Source organism: Carcharhinus amblyrhynchos, chromosome 26, assembly GCF_965287045.1.
Source record: "Carcharhinus amblyrhynchos chromosome 26, sCarAmb.v2.hapA, whole genome shotgun sequence".
NCBI lineage: Eukaryota > Metazoa > Chordata > Chondrichthyes > Carcharhiniformes > Carcharhinidae > Carcharhinus > Carcharhinus amblyrhynchos.
Window position 1 is genome coordinate 7,037,963 of NC_137349.1, and position 21,283 is coordinate 7,059,245.

Consider the following 21,283-nt stretch of genomic DNA (forward strand, 5'->3'; position numbering starts at 1 on the left):
CAGTGCTAATCACTGTGCCATCATGCCACCCCTCAAGTTAGCGTGCTGTCCCTCAAGATACATAACTACTTGTCTCTCTTTAACAGCGAGAGAGATGCTCGTGGTCCCTTGTGTACTCATTAGTTTGCACCATCAGGCTCCAAATCCCTACCAGTGATAACAGTGGGTGATGCTTAACTTATTTATTTAACCCGAGGTCCAGCACCTGAACAGAAATATTCCCCATTAAAAGAAAGAACGTTCGTATCATTGGTGCCCTTCACAGTCCCAGAACATTCCAGAATGATTCACAAAATTACTTTTGAAGTGTAATCAACAGTTGATATGGCAAAGTCAATTCCTCCCAGTAAGATCCCACACAAGGGAAACATTGAAAGAAGTGACCAGTTTATCTATTTTTTTGGCTGGTTTGGTTGGACAAAGAGTGCTGGTTGGCAGGACACTAGATAAATCTCTCCTGCTCCTCTCTGAGCAGCCTCGGGGGATCCTGAAAGTCCACTGGGGTCTTCAAACGGGATCCCAGTTCAACGATTCTTCCCCAGGACAATGTGGCAATGTTGCACCCGCTCCCTGCCCCACCAGCTTATTGTGAAGCACAGAGAAAGAACCTGCATTCATACAGTGCCTCTCTCAGCCTCGGGATGTCCCAGAGCATGGTACAGCCAACGATTGTTGTAATATCGGGGAAACAGCAAAGAGCAATGTGATAATTAGGTGGCAGTCAACGCTTGGTGATGCTGGTTGAGGGATAGATATTGGACAGGACACGAGGGAGAACTTCCCTGCCATTCTTTGCAATAGTGGCCATAGAATCTTTTCTATTCACGTGAGAGCGCAGAAGGGACCTGGGTTTTTTTTAAATCCTGTCTGAAAGACAATGCTGCATTAAAGTGTGAGCTTAGATTAGGCACTCAGGCTGTAGAGTGGGGTTCTGCTCACTGTTAGAAATAAGTGGGTTAATCTCTCCCTTAAAATAGCCCGGAGAGAAGCGTGCTACAAATACATTCACCGCTCAGCCAATATTATCTTCAGCTGACAATTTCCAACCGAGGTTTTTTCTTTGCTACACATCAAGCCACAGGAAAAACAAGTGCAAACCGTAAGTGTTTTTGTTAATCGAATTCAGCCAGTTAGTGGGAACACAAATCCCCACAATCAAACAGTTACGTAGATATGGACCTCAGCTGCCCTAAGGGAACACTCACCTACCCTCCCTGATGCTGTTTCACCCACACACAGTACACTCATGGAGAGGGTCTGGTTTACTGACGTTACACTCTCAATAAACACTTCTCCAAGGAGAACTCCATTAGGAGTTTTCGCAATGCCCTAATAATAATCTGGTAGATGTAAGAGGGAGCGGGGCAAGGGATGACTTCGCTTATAATGCTGATAGTATCCGGCCTCACCTTGGAAAACGACCAAACCCAGAGTGGGAACGTTAGCCCATAAATCCAGCCCACCATTAAATACTCACTAGGGCTGCCTGCGAGTGCAGCAGTGCTGACATTGCTGGGGTAAAGCTCTGCGCCTGCAGAGTGAGGACTCAGTCACGTCCTTCCTGATGAAACTGCTGTATCCTGTCACAGGCTTTCAGAGGCTGGGAGTGAATCTAGGGCTCGGCACTGTTGCTGTTGGCAATGAGTGCTGGCACTGTGTGGGCAATGACCCAGATACAAGCAACAGCAGCGACACTGTCTAGAAACGGGTTGTTTACAGAGTCAAGTTTCTTCTGTGTGTACGCTCGCTGACTTCAACCTTGCATAGAATGATGCAGCGCAGAGGGAGGCCATTCAGCCCATTTGTACCCAGTAACATCTTTAAAAGGGCTGCCCAGTTAAAAGTTTTCCAGTTTATTTATTTATTAGTTGGTGACTAGTGGGGTGCCCCAGGGGTCGGTGCTGGGGCCTCAGCTATTTACCATTTATATAGATGATCTGGAGGAGGGAACCGAGTGCAGGGTGTCGAAATTTGCTGATGACACCAAGATTGGGGGAAAGGCAAATTGTGCGGAGGGTGTGGAGAGTCTGCAGAAGGATCTAGATAGGCTGGGCGAATGGGCCAGGAAATGGCAAATGGAATTTAATGTTGGCAAGTGTGAGGTGGTCCACTTTGGTAGGAAGAATGGTAGGAAGGACTATTACTTACGTGGCGAAAAACTGCAGCAGGCGACGGTGCAGAGGGACCTCGGGGTCCTTGTGCATGAGTCGCAAAAACCCAGCTTGCAGGTGCAGCAGGTGGTCAGGAAGGCGAATGGGATGCTGGCCTTCATAGCGAGGGGGATTGAATATAAAAGTAGGGAGGTCTTGCTGCAGCTGTATAGGGCATTGGTGAGGCCGCAGCTGGAGTACTGTGTGCAGTTTTGGGCGCCGCACCTGCGCAAGGATATTTTGGCCCTGGAGGGAGTGCAGAGGAGGTTTACTAGGCTGATACCGGAGTTGAGGGGATTGAGCTATGAGGAGAGGCTGAATAAACTGGGCTTGTACTCGTTAGAGTTTAGAAGAATGAGGGGAGATCTCATTGAGACGTATAAGATGATGAATGGGATGGATAGGATAGAGGTGGAGAGACTCTTCCCGCTCAAAAAAGACAGTAGGACTAGGGGGCACAGCCTCAAGATAAAGGGGAGGCGGTTTAGAACGGAGTTGAGGAGGAACTTCTTCACTCAAAGGGTGGTGAATCTCTGGAATTCTCTGCCCGTTGAAGTGGTGGAGGCTGCCTCGCTAAATATTTTTAAGAAGCGGGTTGATGGGTTCTTGATAAGAGAGGGGATTAAGGGTTATGGGGAGAGGGCGGGAATGTGGAACTGAGCCACAACAGATCAGCCATGATCTTATTGAATGGCGGGGCAGGCTCGAAGGGCTAGATGGCCTACTCCTGCTCCTATTTCTTATGTTCTTATGTTCTTATGTAGTAGGCTTACATTAACACTGCAATGAAGTCACTGTGAGAAGTCCCTAGTCGCCACACTCCTGCACCCGTTCAGGTACAATGAGGGAGAATTTAGCACGGCCAATGCACCTAACCAGCACGGCTTCCCGGGCGGTGGGAGGAAACCGGTGCGCCCAGAGGAAACCCATGCAGACACGGGGAGAACATGCAGACTCCACGCAATCAGGGACCCACGCCGGGAATCAGACCCTGGTCCCTGGCGCTGTGAGGCAGCAGTGCTAACCACTGTGCTATCGTGTCGTCCCCACTTTGTCCCACTAAGTTAGTCCCACCTTCTCCAGTAACTAAATTCCTCTCGAAAGTTAACGTGAATCTGCTTCCCCCATCCTTCCTGGCAAGCCCACTCCAGATTGTAGCAACTCGCTGCATCAAATGTAACATTTTCCTTTATTTCCTGGCCCTGTTGCCAAATATCTTTAAACGAGCATCTGAAAGCCTAAAGGGCAAAGACCACGATTGGCTTTCATAAACAGAGAGTGCTGGAAAACCTCAGCAGGTCTGACAGTACCTGCGGAGGGAGAATTGAGCTAACGGACGAGATTCTCCAGCCTCCCAGTTGTGTGTTTCCTGCCAGTGGGAAGTGACGCATTGTTTGCTAGTGGTGGGATTCTCCAGTCCCGCCGCTGTCAATGGGAACTCCCACTGATGTCACCCCACAATGGCGGGAAACCTACAGGCGGGAGTGCGCTGCTGGCAGGACTGTAGAATCCCACCGGCGTGAAGGGCCGGAGAATTCCAGCCAACATTTGGAGCCTGGATAACCCTTCATCAGAGCTTGTTCCATTTTAGCTCTGACCAAGGGTCATCTAGACTCAAAATGTTGGCTCCATTCTCTTTCCACAGGTGCTGTCAGACCTGCTGAGATTTTCCAGCATTTTCCATTTTCGTTGCAGATTCCAGCGTCTGCAGTATTTTGCTTTTTCCATGATTGGCTTCAATCTTATCCCCTTTTCCTTCCCTCCTTCCTCTCACCTCCTGAAGGCATGTCACTGTACGGAACACGATGGCTAATCCTTACCCATGGTAGCCTGGGAGACCGTGTATCAATAAGCTACTTGACCCATGGAGTTGGCGAACCATTGTGTGTGCACCATACTTCAGTGCAAATATCATTGTGATTGCACGCAGACTCCAGTAGATAAAGGACAGAAACAGGCCTCTTGGCCCAATAGCCAATGCTAATGCTCCAGCCTCCTCCCTCTCTTTGTCTAACCCTATCAATATAACCAGCTATTCCCTTCTCCCTAAAGTGCTTATTCAGTTTTCCCTTAAGTGCATCCTTCCCACCTGCACTTGTGGTAACCTAACTAAACATTGCATTCAGATTAAGCAACTGAATACTCAGCAGTCTCAGGGCAGTCAGGAATAGAACCCTTATAGTGCAGAAGGAGGCCATTCAGCCCATCCAGTCTGCACTGATCACAATTCCACCAAAGCCCTATTCCCAGAGCCCCACATATTTATCCCGCTAATCCCCCTGATACTAGGGGCAATTTAGCACGGCCAATCAACCTAAACTGCACATCTTTGGGGAGGAAACCCACGCAGACATGGGGAGAATGTGCAAACTCCACACAGACGGTGGCCCGAGGCCGGAATTGAACCCGGGTCCCTGGCGCTGTGAGGCAGCAGTGCTGACCACTGTGCCACCGTGCCGCCCTGATAATGCAGGTATCCACTCAGCCTCTATGTTAGCTTTCTCTCTGTTCCTATTAGACACTTCTCCACAATGTCTGCCCTGCCGCTCCACCAGAGACAGTTAGCCCTAGATGTAAATCGCCAGACACATAAATCTCAACACAACGACTTGCATTTATATAGCGCCGTTAACATGGTACCCAGTGCAGAAATCGGACAAAATCTGATATCAAGCCACACAATGTGATACTTAATGCAACTGACAAAAGGCTTGTTTTTTTATTCATTTGTGGGACATGGGCGTCGCTGGCTGGCCAGCATTTATTGCCCATCCCGAGTTGCCCTTGAACTGAGTGGCTTGCTATGCATTTCAGAGGGCAGTTGAGAGTCAACCACACTGCTGTGGCTCCAGAGTCCCATGTAGGCCAGACCAGGTAAGGATAACAGCTTTCCTTCCCTAAAGGACATTGGTGAATCAAATGAGTTTCTTATCCCCAACAATGGACAATGGTTTCACGGTCATCAGTAGATTCTTAGTTCCAGATTTTTTAAATTGAATTCAAATTCCACCATCTGCCCGAGAGGCATTCGAACCTTGGGTCCCCAAAACATGATGTGGGCAACTGAAGACGTGACGCCAATGATGCCAGACCAATGCCAGCATCTCCACCCCATGGCTACCATCGACACCACAAACCACAGGCTCAAAGTGGAGGGGAACCTGTTGGAATTTAACCTGATGTTTGGGACTTACCTGATGAAGGAGCAGTGCTCTGAAAGCTCGTGATCCGAAATAAACCTGTTGGACTTTTAACCTGGTGTTGTGAGACTTCTTACTGTGCCCATGATGGGAGCAATGCAATGGAGGATGTTTGGATTAGAGGAATGTAGGGGTCTTGAAGGTTGTGGGGCTGAAATAGGTTACAAAGATATGGAGGACCGGGTGGCTTATATAAGGACACTTGCCTTCAAGAGATCACAAGAGCCAGCCCCAGGGAGTAAGGCTTCAGCTCCAACCCTAGATTCTGGGTTGATGTTCAGTGAGGGATGCTGGGGGTGACCACCCTCTCCCCACATTGTCCCCCCTCCCCACGCCACTTCTCATCACAGAGGATGTGACAGTCCATAAAACTCACCACTAGACAACATGAACAACTCCCCAAAGCCCATTGCAAGTACAAGAATATTATACCGCAAGGCAAACCAGTTAATCAGTTTGCAAATATTCCCCCCCTCCAACCCGATTCCACCACCCTCCCCACTCCCCCCCAACTTCTGTGTGTCTTCATTTTCTCCCACTCTCTTGTGCAGTGCCTCGGGGCACAGCCTCCACTCAGGCCTCCGCAGGACAGCTCGCTTCAATACTCAGACGCACGCAAGTAGATCCCAAGTGACAAAAAGAAGAAAATCCCCAGGGATGAGGAGACCTTCCCGACTCTGAGTCCTCACTCTGCCTTGCGTCAGTTTTGAACCTGCCTTTTCCCTCTCCGCCTGCCACCACAGTCTCGTTCGAACGCTTGATGTAGTTATTCCGGTTGTTGCCATAGAAACCAAGCTCCGCTGCTGAATTCTCCTCGGGGGGGGGGGTCCAATCGCTGTGGCAGTGATTGGACGCAAGTGGCATGGAGCAGAAAGCTCTCCGGTTTTGTTCTGCATTCTGCGCCAGGAGAGCTGACCTCCTCAGTCTCTCCCTCCGGGTTGTGGGCAGGTTAACCACCAGGGGACTTACCCCCTGATCGCTGCCCCCTCTGAGCAGTCAGCCTGCAGCGCTGGGCAGACACTGCAGGGCAAATTCAAGCCAGCTGTGACACCCCTTACAGTCAAATAGCTAGCCAGCATAAACCATCAATCTCAGCGCAATGATTCCTACATAAATAAGGTACTAGATGACTACAACAACACTGCATATGAACGTAGCTACAAACATATGTGCAAATTAATAGCAGATGTAGCAGGGGTAGGCCATTCAGCCCCTCCAACCTGCTCCAGCATTCATGGCTGATGTGATTGTAAATTCAGCTCCACATTTCGGGTGGCACGGTGGTTAGCACTGCTGCCCCACAGCATGAGGGGCCTGGGTTCAATCCTGGCCTCAGGTCACCGTCTGCCTAAAGTTTGCACATTCTCCCCATGTCTGCATGGGTTTCCTCCAGGTGCTCTGGTTTCCTCCTACATGTGCAGATGAGACGGATTGGCCATTCTAAATTGCCCCTAGTGTCAGGGGGACTAGCAGGGTAAATATGTAAGGTTATGAGATAGGCCTGGATGGGATTGTGGTTAGTGCGGGCCTGATGGGCCAAATGGCCTCCTTTTGCACTGCAGGGAGTCTATGTTTCCTGCCTACTCCCGATTACCCATCACCCCCTCGTTAATCAAGAATCTATCTAGTTCTGCCTTAAAAATATTCAAGTGAATCCTACACTAGCCTTCATGAAGTGGCAGTGCTGTTATCACAATTAAATAAAAAAGAAATTTGAAATAAAATCAGAAAATGCTGGATAAACTCAGCCGGTCTGGAAGCATCTGTGGAGAGAGAAACGGAGTTAATATTTCGAGTCCATATGACCCTGCTACAGAAGCTGCTTTTGACTCAGTTCTGGAATTACGCTAATTCTGGGTCCTACTACCTATCCGAACTGGCATCATTGCCCCTTTAAATATAACTACAATTCTGGCAAACTATTTGTTAAGCTGTGACTTCAGGTTTGCAGCAACTATTACCGTCTGATACGTGATGAATGAAAGGGTCCAGATTGCAAATGAAAGCACCCAATATTAATTAGCCTCAAAAATAGTAAAATTCAGAAGTCAATCTATCACAGACTATCGCTGAAACAGGTCTCAATTATAAACAGCTGGTTGAGGGCACAAGAAAAATAATAAAACAGGGAAGAAACCCAATGTTAAATAAAATGAATGTAATCAATTCACTCCAACCTGCATTTATGTAGCACCTTTAAATTATTCCAATCCTGCCTCCTTACGTGGCTCAGTGTTAGATTTTGCTTGAGAAAGCTCTTGCGATGTGCCTTGAGATGTTTTACATCATTAGCAAGGAGGCGATGGACTCGTGGTATCATCACTAGACTATTAATCCAGAAACTCAGCTGTGTTCTGGGGATCCGGGTTCAAATCCCGCCACGGGAAATGGTGGAATTTAAATTCAATAATATAAATATCTGGAATTAAGAATCTACTGATGACCATGAAACCATTGCCGATTGTCGGAAAAACCCATCTGGTTCATTAATGTCCTTGAGGGAAGGAAATCTGTCATCCTTACCTGGTCTGGCCTACATGTGACTCCAGAGCCACAGCAATGTGGTTGTCTCTCAACTATGCTCGGACAACTAGGGATGGGCAACAAATGGTGGCTAGCCAGCGACACCCATGTCCCATGAAGAAATAAAAAAAAAGAGATAGAAGGCTATGTTGATGGGATTGGGATGAAGAGTGGGAGGAGATTTGTGTGGAGTATGAACACCAACCATGGACCAATTAGGCTGAAAATGCTGCCCGATGACCAACAGCAAGCTTTGCCATACATATCGGGCAGTTGGTGGCTGCTTACACTCGCGATCACTAGGGGCAGCACAGTGGTTAGCACTGCTGCTTCACAGCTCCAGGGATCTGGGTTCGATTCCCGGCTCGGGTTGCTGTCTGTGTGGAGTTTGCACATTCTCCTCATGTCTGCGTGGCTTTCCTCCGGGCGCTCTGGTTTCCTCCCACAGTCCAAAGATGTGCAGGTTAGGTTGATTGGCCACGCTATAATTGCCCTTAGTGTCCTGAGATGCACAGGTTAGAGGGATAAGTGGGTAAATATGTAGGGATATGGGGGTAGGGCCTGGGTGGGATTGTGGTTGGTGCAGACTCGATGGGCCGAATGGCCTCTCTCTGTACTGTAGGGATTCTATGAATATACAATCAGCAACCACAGGCTCCCAATGTCTTCATGTGTAACATCAACTCCCTCAGCTGACCCTGCGCATCTGAAGGGGATGCTTCAATGAGCTAAAGATGTCTAGACTGTACCAGCGGGTTTTTTTTTAAAAATGTATGTATAATTTTTTTTCTGCTCTGCTGCTTTACAATCCCCACTTTCTCCTGAAGGCACTGACTTCTCTGCTCAGCTCCTGTTTTGCAGGCGTTGGAAATGTGTCCAATTGGGCTTCCTTACACCTGCGAGCTTGTAAACTTTCAACCGTGCAAGCAGGAGTAGTGAGGGGAGAGGGGGATGTGACTTCAGGTTTGCAGCAACAATTACCATCTGATATGTGATGAATGGAAGAGCCCAGACACAGTGAGTAAAAATTCCTATTAATCACGTATCGATTGCAAATTTCAGGTTGGAAGAATCTAGAATGAATTGCCTGACTTTCTCATATTCAGAATAGTTTTGTCACTGACAATGTGCATTGTTATGAATAGTGGGCAGTATCCCATCCTCGACAGGAGGATGTACCTGTTAGGAATGATTGGCATCCAACCTAGAAAAGTGGGCAGCTTGGCAGCACAATGGTTAGCGCTGCTGCCTCACAGCGCCAGGGACCCGGGTTCGATTTCCAGCTTGGACACTGTGTTGTGTGGAGTTTGCACGTTCTCCCTGTGTCTGCATGGGTTTCCTCCAAAGATGGGCAGGTTAGATGGATTGGCTGTGCTAAATTGCCCCTTAATTTCCCAAGCTGTGCTATTTTTTATTCATTTGTGGGACATGGGTGTCGCTGGCTGGCCAGCATTTATTGCCCATCGCTAGTTGCCCCTGGAGGGCAGTTGAGAGCCAACCACATTGCTGTGGCTCTGGAGTCATACGTAGGCCAGACCAGGAATGGGCAGCAGATTTCCTTCTTAAAGGACATTAGGCAACAAGATGGGTTTTCCGACAATGGGCCATCAGTAGATTCTTATTTCCAGATTTTTTTTTATTGAATTCAAATTCCACCATCTGCCGAGGTGGGATTCGAACCCAGGTCTGCAGAACATTAGCTGATTTCCCGGATTAATGGTTTAGCAATAACACCACTCGGCCATCGCCTCCCCTGTGTAGGTTAGATGGTTACAGGGACAGAGCTGGGGTAGGGACTTGGGTTAGATACCCTTGTCAGAGGGTCGGTCCACACTCGATGGACTGAATGACCTCGTTCTGCGGTATGGGGATTTTATGATGCAGCCTAATTCATTTTTCTCTCTATCCCAACAGCACTGTAAATGCCAATCACTGCTGTGCCATGTCCAAACTCAATCTGCACAGTCCAGAGGCTGAACCTTGGATGTGGACACTCAAGCCTGTTTTAAGATATATATTTGCTTCCATGCGCAGTCACCACAGCATTTAGTCACTGCATCACCACAAAGCAATACCACAGCCTCATTCTTATGCACATTAAGTTACTCATGTATGAGTGACATCTTCACACGTTGAAGAGTGAGGAACACATGATTAATAGGAAACTGTACACAATATTTTATATTGCATCTTACATCTATTATGTATTTTTCAAAGTTTATTTGTCTCTGGCACGATTCATTACAATGCATATTTCACCCGTTGTCAGTGACAAAACTACTTTGAATATGAGAAAGTCAGGCAATGCATTCTAGATTCTTCCAAACTGAAATTTGCAAGAGTTTCACTCGCTGCCAGCGATTCACGACTAACTACAGACCCATAAAAAAACCTCAATCCGGGACCCTAAAGCTAGCAGCCAAACCTCACTGCCGGGATTCTCCCACCTTGCCCACAGCTGGGATTCTCCGCTCCCGCTGCAGGGAATGGAGTCTTGGCTGAGCACCAAATTCTCCGTTCTCACTGGCAGCGGTGGTGGGGCGAATGGCATCGGAGAATCCCAGCCTCTAGGTGAGGAAGATAAGACTGACGCAACACAAAAGAAGGCCATTCGACCCATTGTGGCTGTGCAAGCTCATTGAAAGAGTGCCACTCCCTCGCTCTCCCCCCACAGCACTGCAACATTTTCCTCTCCCAAGTATTTATCCAATCCCTTTTTGAAAGTTACTATTGAATCTGCTTCAGGCTCTCATTCAGGCATTGCCTTCAAGATTGTAACAACTGCCTGCAAAAAGCACAGTCCTCATCACCCGACTGGTCATTTCCTCATTGAAGAAAATGAAAAAATAGAAGCAGGATTAGGCCATTTGGCCCTTTGAGCCATTATCAAAGATCTTTGGCCTCAATTCCACATTTCCTCCCAATTTCAGACTCTGGTGTTCAAACATCTATCTTGATAATCTTAAATAAACACACTAACTGAGCCCTCAGGAGTAGAGAACCCTGAAGATTTGTAACAATCTGAGTGAAGAAATTTCTCCTCATCTCAGTCCTAAATGACAGACCCCCTAATCCTGGTACCCCACCCCCTCATTCTTGGCTCTTCAGCCAGGGAACCAGCCTCTCAGCATCCATTCTTGTCAAACGTTCTCAGGATGGTGTCTGTTTTGATGAGATCACCTCTTATTCTTCTAAACTCCAGTGAATTCTACTCAGTCTCTCCTCATAGGGCAGCCCATTCACCTCAGGTGTCAATTAAATGGGGCTACATTGCAACTGTCGTGCATCAGTGTTCCCTACTTACTGGCCCACCTGTTAGAATGTAACCCATAATAACATTGGATCTGTTGTAGTGTGACCAATGGTAACAAGTTGTAAGGGTCAGCTGACCCAATAAACTATGTCACCAATGGCAAAATGATGCACTGGTCAGCTGACCAGCTAACTCAGTATAAATAAGAATGCATTGGGAAATGGGGGGAGCTTAGAATGGCCTAGGCTGAGGCCTCAAATATTGGAGTAATGAAGTTTCTTTATTAAATCTTTTTCTTTGATTTATCTGTTGGGAGTAGGTTTTGGATCATTTCATTGTCTATAATTGAGGAGTATCTTCTGCTGGATTAACACTACCTACGTTCTCCCCATCTACCCTAACAGGTCCCCTAATATTTGCTCACCATTGGAGCCTCCGTTGTGATGTGTTGGTCAATAAGTGGAGGTCTGGGATTAGAGATGTCATGCATAGAATCACACAGTGTAGAAGAGGCCCTTCGGCCCATTGAGTCTGTACAGACACACGAGAAACACCTGACCTCCCATCTGGGCGGCACAGTGGCACAGTGGTTAGCACTGCTGCTTCACAACTCCAGGTTCGAATCCCAGCTAGGATCACTACCTGTATGGAGTTTGCATGTTTTCCCCGTGTCTGTGTGGATTTATTCCGGTTTCCACCCACAATCCAAAGATGTGTAGATTAACTTGATTGGCCATGATCAATTGCCTCATTGTGTCAGGGGGATTAGCACAGGTAGATATGTGGGGTTATGGGAATAGGGCCTGGATGGGATTGTTGTTGGTGCAGGCTTAATGGGCTGAATTGCCTCCTTCTGCAAAGAGATCTAGGGATACAAGTTCATAGCTCCTTGAAAGTGGAGTCACAGGTGGACAGGGTGGTGAAGAAGGCATTCAGTATGTTTAGTTTCATTGGTCAGAATATTGAATACAGGAGTTGGGATGTCTTGCTGAAGTTGTACAAGACATTGGTAAGGCCACATTTGGAGTACTGTGTGCAGCTCTGGTCACCCTATTATAGAAAGGATATTAAAGTAGAAAGAGTGCAGAAGAGATTTACTAGGATACTACTGGGACTTGATGGTTTGAGTTATAAAGAGAGACTGGATAGACTGGGACTTTTTTCTCTGGAGCGTACAAGGCTGAGGGGTGATCTTATAGAAGGTCATAAAATAATGAGGGGCTTAGATCAGCTAGATAGTCAATATCCTTTCCCAAAGGTAGGGGAGTCCAAAACTAGAAGCATAGGTTTAACGTGAGAAGGGAGAGATACAAAAGGGTCCAGAGGGGCAATTTTTTCACACAGAGGGTGGTGAGTGTCTGGAACAAGCTGCCAGAGGTAGTAGTAGAGGTGGGTACAATTTTGTTTTTTAAAAAAGCATCTAGACAGTTACATGGATAAGATGGGTGTAGAGGGATATGGGCCAAAGCGGGCAATTGGGACTAGCTTAGGGGTTTAAAAAAAAAAGGCGGTATGGACAAGTTGGGCCGAAGGGCCTGTTTCCATGCTGTAAACGTCTATGACTCTGTGTAGGAATTCTATAATTCTAATTCCATTTACCAGCACTTGACTCATGGCCTTGAATGTTATGCCCAGAGTTCATGTAGATGAAGTGCCAGGCAAGGGTTAATAACCACAAGAGGTTGCAAGGCCCGGGGATGGATAGAGCGAAGATGGCAACATGGCCAAGAAGTCGAAAATTCTGGCAGGAGAGAATCGGGGACTGAGTGAGTTGAATTTGTGCTGCGGTATTTCTTGGGCTGCTGCAGTCATTGAAAAACTCAACTGTAATGGAAGCAGAAAAAAGAGACAGAAAGATGGATGCATCAGCAAAGAGACAGAGATAGATAGACGATTAGATAGATAGAGAGACAGAGAGATAAATAAACTGACTTGGAGCCAGAGAGGCAGATAGATAGATATAGAAATTGCAAGAGGAATTGGTAAACGGACAAGCAGTGCTCAAATCCCATTGAACTTGCTGTCTTCATGTTATCAGGGCGGCAATTATAACAGTTAAAATATTAATCTGAAAAATAGTGTTTATTCTGCAGAATAAGTAGCAGACTCAGGGACACATCCCATAAAGAGTTGCAACATTGGATGAATTACGCATTGTTAGTCAAGAAATACAGACGCATAATGTAAAAAGTATGAAAGACGCATTGACAGACTGGTAAATATATTCAAACATAAAACAACTGCCCCCTCTTTATTAACCCACACCTTTACTCCTGCCATCTTTCCCATTTTTTTAACCACATGAGATTTTTTCTGAAAAATGTTTGGGTTAAAGAAGGCATCTTAGACATTTTAGTTTAAGGCACGGTGGCACAGTGGGGCAGCACTGCTGTCTCACAGACCCAGGGACACCAGTTCGATTCCCAGTTTGGGTCACCGTCTGTGCAGTGTTGGCAAGTTCTCCCCATGTCTGCGTGGGTTTCCTCCGGATGCTCCGGTTTCCTTCCACACTCTAAAGATGTGCAGGTTACGTGCATTGACCACGCTAAATTGCCCCTCAGTGTGCCAGGATGCATAAGTTAGAGGGATTAGTGGGGTAACTATGTGGGGTTATGGGGATAGGGCCTGGGTGGAATGGTTGTCAGAGCAGCTTCCATGGCCTCCTTCTGTACTGTAGGGATTCCAGGGTTCTATCTAGTCTTAGGCACAGTGGTTTGCACTGCTGTCTCAGCCAGGGGCCCGGGTTCGATTCTGGCCTCAGGTAACTGTGTGGAGTTTGCACGTTCTCCCTGTGTTTGCGTGGGTTTCCTCCCATAATCCCAAGATGTGTAGGTTAGATGGATTAGCCATGGGAAATGTGTGGGGTTAGAGAGATAAGGCCTGGGTGGAATGCTCTGTTGGAGAGTCAGTGCGGTCTCAATGGGCTGAATGGCCTCCTTCTGCACTGTGGGAATTCGCTGAGTAAGATTTTGTGATTCCCCCGCCACAGGGATCATTGTGGATGGGTGGAAAATGTGCTGGACCAACAACAGGTCTGTTAACTTTGGGTGGCAGGAGGACTGGGTAAATCCTGCTGACTCTGAAATATCAATGAAGAACAACAGTTGTGGCCAGCTCCTCTGCTGACCCATACAACTCACCCAGTGATGATCACAGACTCACGGCTAATACTGAAACAGGTGAGGGAGAAAGGCTTAGCTCCTCATTATATCCCTCAGAATTGTCTCCAAGTAATTTCCTCCAGCTTAGATATCTGCTCTCCTCCAAATCTGGCCTCTTGTACGTAGCTAGTTTTAATTCCTCCACCACTGGGGACCATTACATCAATTATCTTGAATCCAAATTCTGGACTATACTTCTGGACGGCTCACTGCCTCTCTATCTCACTTTCCTCATTTTAGACACTCCGTAAAACTTACCTCTTTGTCCAAGCTTTTGATCATCTGACCAATAGGGTTGTGACCTCTGAGCTCCCCAGCCCCGGGTTTGGGTAGTACCCCAAAGGTACGCTGAAGAATGCTTGGGGGGTGGGGGCGGCGGTGGGGATGGCGGTGATTTGGTGGTGCAGAGAGTCCTGTGGAGATTGGTCTGGATATTTCCATAGTTACCCCGGAGATTGAAAGTAGCTTCAATTCTTCTAACGTTTTCTGGGTAACTATTGGTGTAACCGTGGTGGAACCATCCAGAGTTTCCCATCTAAGTTGCATTTTCAGATGGTCCCCAGTGCAGGAAGCTGGCGCTTCCCAGCAATTGACTGGCAAACTGTACTTGGACACATTTGAGGAGCGTTCTCCAGTGTATCTTTGGGGTATCCACATTATGAAGAGATCCCAGCCCTCTCCTCTCCCCTTCCTCCTCCCCCCCAACCCCCCTCCCTCCATGCCAGCCATGAAGCTTACACAATACGTAACGCAAGCGCGAAACACGTACACATAGCAATACAAAACTCTGGTGAAGAATCAGATCCCTCACAGACAGTTTAATGCAGGTATCTACTGAATTAGGGGAACAATGCCAGGCTGGTAAAAGCGGCCTTCTATATCTCCAGGGTCTCACCCAGCCTTGGGCAGAAGAGAAAAACAGTTTGTAATTTTCCCATCTCTTTGTGCTTTGCCTCCAGCTATTGAAGAAGTTTAAGACGGCAGAAGTGAGGCAGTCATGCGGAGGGGAGGGGTGGTGGGGGTTGCTGCGATATAACATTCTGCTGATGCGCTGAGCTATCCAGAGACCAGATCTGCTTATGAGCTTTTACCCAAAGAGGACTCATTATGGAGACATGCCAAAAGACTTCAACGTGACTCTGGCTTGCCTCCTGACAGTACAGTATGCCAGAGGCACACTACACTCTGGATGCAAACAGGAAAAAAATATTCAACTGAAAGTATATTTTTACATGGTGTTCAGATAGAGGATGCAGCCTGTCGTGTGTTGCAATGGTTTGCCAGCTATTTACCTTTGAAAGAGAAATTCTGGGGAGAAAACCGAAGATTTCCTCAATTACCTTCCTTCCTGCAATTAAACTAAGAATCTACTGCTGCCTAGACCAGCCATTGAATGGCAGAGCAGGCTCAAAGGGCTAAATTGCCGACTTCTGCTCCTTATTCCGATGTAAATCTCTTCTCATTCTTCCAACTAAGTCCCACTTTGTGAGACGGCCATTTTGGGAATTTTCAGCAGTCGACTTTGTCTCACTGGGGCACGCAGCGGCCTCACAAACACAATAACTTCGGCAAAAACGAAGGATCTGGATTTACTCAGCCCCTTATTGCAGCGCGCAGAAAGCGAGCAGCTTCCATGGCGATGGGACTTACTTGGGCAAATGTGGCAGCCATTTTGAGTGTAGGATTCACAAACACCAATGGGGATGACTCAACAACTAATCTGGTTGAGAGACAAGTGTCTGATCAAGACAAGTCCCAAATCTTTCTCACAGGAATTAGGAGCCTGCTCCACCACTTAACAGATCATGGCTATCTTATCCTGGTCTCAACTCCACTTTCTTGCTTGCCCTTTATTCCATTTTACATCAAAACATAGCCATCTCTTTCTTGAATCTGTTGATTGATTCTGCTTCCACCGCACTCTGGGGCAGTGAGTTCCACAGATTCACAACCCTCTGTGCGGAATAGTTTCTCCTCATGTCCATTTCGAACCTACCTCCTCCCCCTCTATATCTATGACTTCTTATTTTAGACTGTCCCACAAGGGGGACAATCTGTTCAACGTCCACCCTATCAATGCCCTTTAACATTTTATATTCCTCGATCAGGCACCCTCTGAGTACAAGCTCAAGCTATCCAACCACTCCTCGTACGACAGCCCTTTCATTCCTGGAGCCGATTTTATTCCGGCCTCGGGTCACTGTCTGTGTGGAGTTTGTACATTCTCCCCGTGTCTGCATGGGTTTCCTCCAGTTCTTCCCACACACCATAAATATATGGGTTAGGTTGATAGGCCATGCTAAATTGACCCTGGTGTCAAGGGGTTAGTCGGGTAAATGTGTGGGGTTACGGGAATAACATCTGGTTGGGATTGTGGGCGCTGCAAACTCGATGGGCCGATTGGCCTCTTTCTGCACTGTAGGATTCTGTGAATCAATCTTCTTTGGATGCCTCCAGGGTCACCACATCCATCCTCAAGTAAAGAGACCAAAAGTGGACAAAATACTCCAGATGTGGTCTCATCAAAGCCTTATACAATTTTAGCAACACTTCTTTATTTTTAAAACCTAGTCCCTTTAGCAATGTTGTGGGGTGTTTAACATGGAGTCATTGCAGCTCAGTAGGCTATTTGGCCCATTGTATCCATGCTAGCTCGCTGTAGGGCAATCCAATCAGTCCTATTCCCCCGCTCTATCTCCCTGCAAGCTTATTCCCATCCAATTTTCTTTTGAAATCATTCATCATCCCCGTTTCCCTAGCTGGAGGTCATTGCCATATTGTGAAAAAGTATTCTTCCTCACATCAGCCCTGCTAATCATTGGACAGAGCCACAGCTTACTTTATCATCGACAGGGCAGTGCCTCTGGCTATGCAGCGCTCCCTCAATCCTGCAGCAGAATATCAGCAGAGATTAATAAGTGCTGGAATTCCTGGCTTGGAACCACAGTAAAGGCACAAAGGCTGAGCCAAACTGATATCACACAAAAACAATCCAGAGAGTCAAAAGTTGGAGACAGAAGGAGGTGGCACAGTGGTTAGCACTGCTGCCTCACAGCAGCAGGGTCCCAGGTTCGATTCCCGGCTTGGGTCACCGTCTGTGTGGAGTCTGCACATTCTCCCCGTGTCTGCACGGGTTTCCTCTGGGTGCTCCTGTTTCCTCCCACAGTCTGAAAGACATCTGGTTAGGTGAATTGGCCATGCTACGTTCTCCTGGAGTGTGGCGACTAGGGGAATTTCACAGTAACTTCATCGCAGTGTTAACGTGAGCCTTATTTGTGAATAATAAATTAACTTTAAAGATGGGAGATATTTACCTGGATTTCAACTGCAGTGGGAAGAAATCCGACCACCATATAGTGAGAAAAACATGAAATAAAGTGAATACTGCTGCTCTGAATCTTTTATGTTTTGTTTTATTTATGCAGTGTCCACTTGCGCTGTGAACATAAAACAACCGGATGAGAGCGGAGAACATAAAACGGAAATGGAGATAAACGATTCCGTCATTTGTTGAATGAATACGGCCACAGGATTGCTGCTGGGTTTGCTTCCTAACTACTGGTACGAAACTGAAGTTCAACTTCACTATTTCAGGGACAATGTATGAGCAGTGAATCCGAACAATCTCGCGTAGCAGCAACTTACGACAGGACTCTCAGCAAATAAAGGCCACAAAACTGTAGCATGGAATTCCAGACTACTCATTGCTGCCCCAACGTTCCTGGCTAATGTATTCCTCCCTCAACCAGCCCAATCAGACAGTTCTTTTTATTCATTCATAAGACACGGGCATCGCTGGCTGCCCAATGTTTATTGCTCATCCCTAGTTGCCCTTGAGAAGGGGGTGGTAAGCTGCCAACTGAGTGGCTTGCAGAGGGCAGTCAAGTGTCAATCACATTGCTGTGGCTCTGCAGTCACATGTAGGCCAGGCCAGGTAAGGATGGCAGATTTCCTTCCCTAAAGGACATTCAATCTGCACATAAATACTATCCCAAACATTATCATATGAGACGTGGCCAGCTAGTTGAGAGGGCCGATAATTGCTAGATTATTAATCCAGAAGCTCAGCTAATGACCTGGGGGTTCCGGGTTTGAACACTGCTAGTGAATCAGATGGGTTTTTCCAACAATAGTTTCATGGCATGAGTACATTCTTAATTCTAGATTTTAAATCACGTTCCGCCATCTACTGTGGTGGGATTCGAAACTAGGTCCCCAGAACATTTCTGGATTAATAGACCAGTGATAATACCACTAGGCCATTGCCCCCCCTCAACTAGCTAGCCACATCTCTATGCTAGTGTTTGGGGACATTCTTTATGTGCCGATTAAATGCTGTCTTTTCCACTTAACAGAAGTGAGTGTGCTTCAACAAAGTAATTATTTAGCCGCGTTATACTAGGGACAACCCCAAGGACAGGAAAGCTGCTATTTAAATACAAATTATTTTTTCAGGGTTGGAACCAAAACTGTTTCCTTCTTGATTTCAATGAAGTGATTCATCCGTTTAAAATATAATGGAATTCTCCAGAATTCTCCAGTCTCGTGCGCCCTGCTACCACTGCCAGCGAGAATGGAGAATTTGGTACTCAGCCACATCTCCATTCAGAGCAGCGGGACCGGATAATCCCAGCCACGGGCAAGGTTGGAGAATCCTAACCAACAACAAATTTCAAGTTAGTGCATTAAGCACTCGGTTTCAGGGCAATATTTGAGGGTCGGTACTTTGTGATAGATATAAAACATCCTTTCTGTTTGTATCATAGCTTGGTATGGCTCCTGCTCTACCCAAGACCGCAAGGAACTACAAAGAACTACATGCAAACCAGCCTCCCATCCATTATCTCTGTCTACACTTCCCGCTGCCTCAGCAAAGCAGCCAGAATAATTAAGAACCTTACGCACCCCGGACATTCTCTCCTCTACCTTCTTCCATTGGGAAAAAGATACAAAAGTCTGAGGTTATGTACCAACCAACTCAAGAACAGCTTCTTCCCTGTTGCTGTCAGACTTTTGAATGGACCTACCTCGCATTAAGTTGATTTTTCTCTACACCCTAGCTATGACTGTAACACTACATTCTGCACCCTCTCCTTTCCTTCTCTATGAACAGTACGTTTTATCTGTATAGCGTGCAAGAAATAATACTTCCCATTGTATGTTAATATGTGTGACAATAATAAATCAAATCAAATCAAATCAGTTGGATACGGAATTCCTCTGAGATCTCCCAAAGTCACGCTATCATTTTTATCATTTTTAACTGCAACAAATCGTTTGCCTGAAAAATAATCCTGTTTCTTGGAAATATTATTCCTGCTCTTTTCTCACAACTTCCCCCTCCTCACCCCCTCCCCTCCCCCTTCCCGCCCCCCCCTCCCCCACATGTACATCTAATACATGTTTTAACACTTTGCACTTTCTATTCATTTTCCCCATGCCAGGCTGCTTAGGGCACAATCTTAATGGTAAAGTTTATTTATTAGTGTCACAAGTAGGCTTACATTAACACCGCAATGAAGTTACTGTGAAAATTACCCAGTCGTCACAATCCGGTGCCTGTTCGGGTAGACCGAGGGAGAATTTAGCATGGCCAATGCACCTGACCAGCACATCCTATGGACTGTGGGAGGAAACCTGAGGAAACTCATGAAGGCGCTGGGAGAACTTGCAGACTCCACACAGATTGTGACCCAAGCCAGGAACTATCCATCGTGTTACTGTGCACCCCTGAGTATTGCGTGCAGTTTTGGCGTCCTTATCTGAGGAAGGATATCCTTGCACTGGAGGGAGTACAGCAGAGGTTTATCTAGCTGATTCCTGGGACAGCAGGTCTGTCATATGAGGAGAGGTTAAATCAGTCAGGATTATAGTCGCTGGAGTTTAGAAGAAATCTCATAGAAATTCTGACAGGGTTAAACAGGGTAGATTCAGAAAGAATGTTCTCGATGGTGGGGGATCCAGAACTATGGGCTATAATTCGAGGATAAAGGGTAAATCTTTTAGAACTGAGGTGAAGAGAAATTTCTTCACCCAATAAGTCCAATAACAAACATTACCAATGCAACGACAATGATCACCAAAGACGGGAGATGGGAGTACCTGTCTTCAAAGAAATGGCCGTAGTTTTTAAAGGTGGATAACAAGATGGCTCCCACATAGGTGAGTCCAGACCCTGCAGCCCAGAAAATAAGGTGTGGAATTCATTATCACAGAAAGTAGTTGAGGTCAAAATGTTCTATGCCTTCAAGAAGAAATTAGATACAGCTTTCGGGGTTAAAGGGATCAAGGGATATGGGGGGATCAGGATATTGAATTTGATGATTAGCCATGATTATAATGAATGGCGGAGTAAGCTCGAAGGGCTGTATGACCTACTCCTGCTTCTAGGTTCTGTATTTCTACAACTTCCTGTCAATGGGGGCACTGCCAAAGACAGTAGGGAACAGTTGACATGGGACGATTTCATACGGGCAGTTTCCATTATAGGTTTGGACAGAAGAATCTCCGATGGGAGTGCCTATGGAAAGATTGTTTAGCAGGGACATCCTATTATGTTAAAGCGGGTCGGATTACGTCGCTGCTCTTGCCTTGGTGAGCGTCCATTGAGGCAACAAAGTCTGACTGGCCTCAATGGATGAGTTCAATCAAAGATTAAAAGCTATTTGGACTGGAGGTTGGGAATCTGGCTTTTGTTTGTGCAAAGGTCAATTGAAAGTGTTGCAGACACAGTGAATGTGGTACATTTCATTCTCTCCATCATTCAAACTGACTGCCGAGTCATTAGCCTCGATATTTTTAAAAAATGCACAGAATTAGCCAAACCAAATGTGAAATGAGGGATACTGCACCCTGCTGTGACACAGAAAGTGTGGTTCTTATAATATTCACGGAAGGTAAATTTTTTAAAAATCTTGGACATCAAAATCATTGGGATTGGGGAATATATTGGTGCTCAGTGAGTAAACATTAATTCAAATGTGGAATTCTCATCGT

The 21,283-nt window shown here is 46.5% G+C and overlaps 1 protein-coding gene and 1 long non-coding RNA gene across 6 annotated transcripts in view; one reads left to right on the plus strand and one right to left on the minus strand.

The window, feature by feature from the left end:
• LOC145358793 (CUGBP Elav-like family member 4) overlaps positions 1-21,283 on the minus strand; it is a 484,168-nt gene that overhangs the window by 234,615 nt on the left and 228,270 nt on the right. For 2 of the 5 annotated variants that reach the window (XM_080213090.1, XM_080213089.1), the window contains exon 1: positions 1,478-1,570. The exons of the other annotated variants lie outside the window; for them this stretch is intronic. In XM_080213090.1, the coding sequence (XP_080069216.1) occupies positions 1,478-1,510 (33 nt within the window). In that variant the 5' untranslated portion in view covers positions 1,511-1,570. Of the gene's footprint in view, positions 1-1,477; positions 1,571-21,283 lie in introns of those variants that run through there. 5 annotated transcript variants of the gene reach the window in all.
• Positions 988-19,454, plus strand: LOC145358794 (uncharacterized). The gene is made up of 3 exons (XR_013889505.1): positions 988-1,099; positions 17,713-17,848; positions 19,054-19,454. It is a non-coding gene; the product is annotated as an uncharacterized LOC145358794 (long non-coding RNA).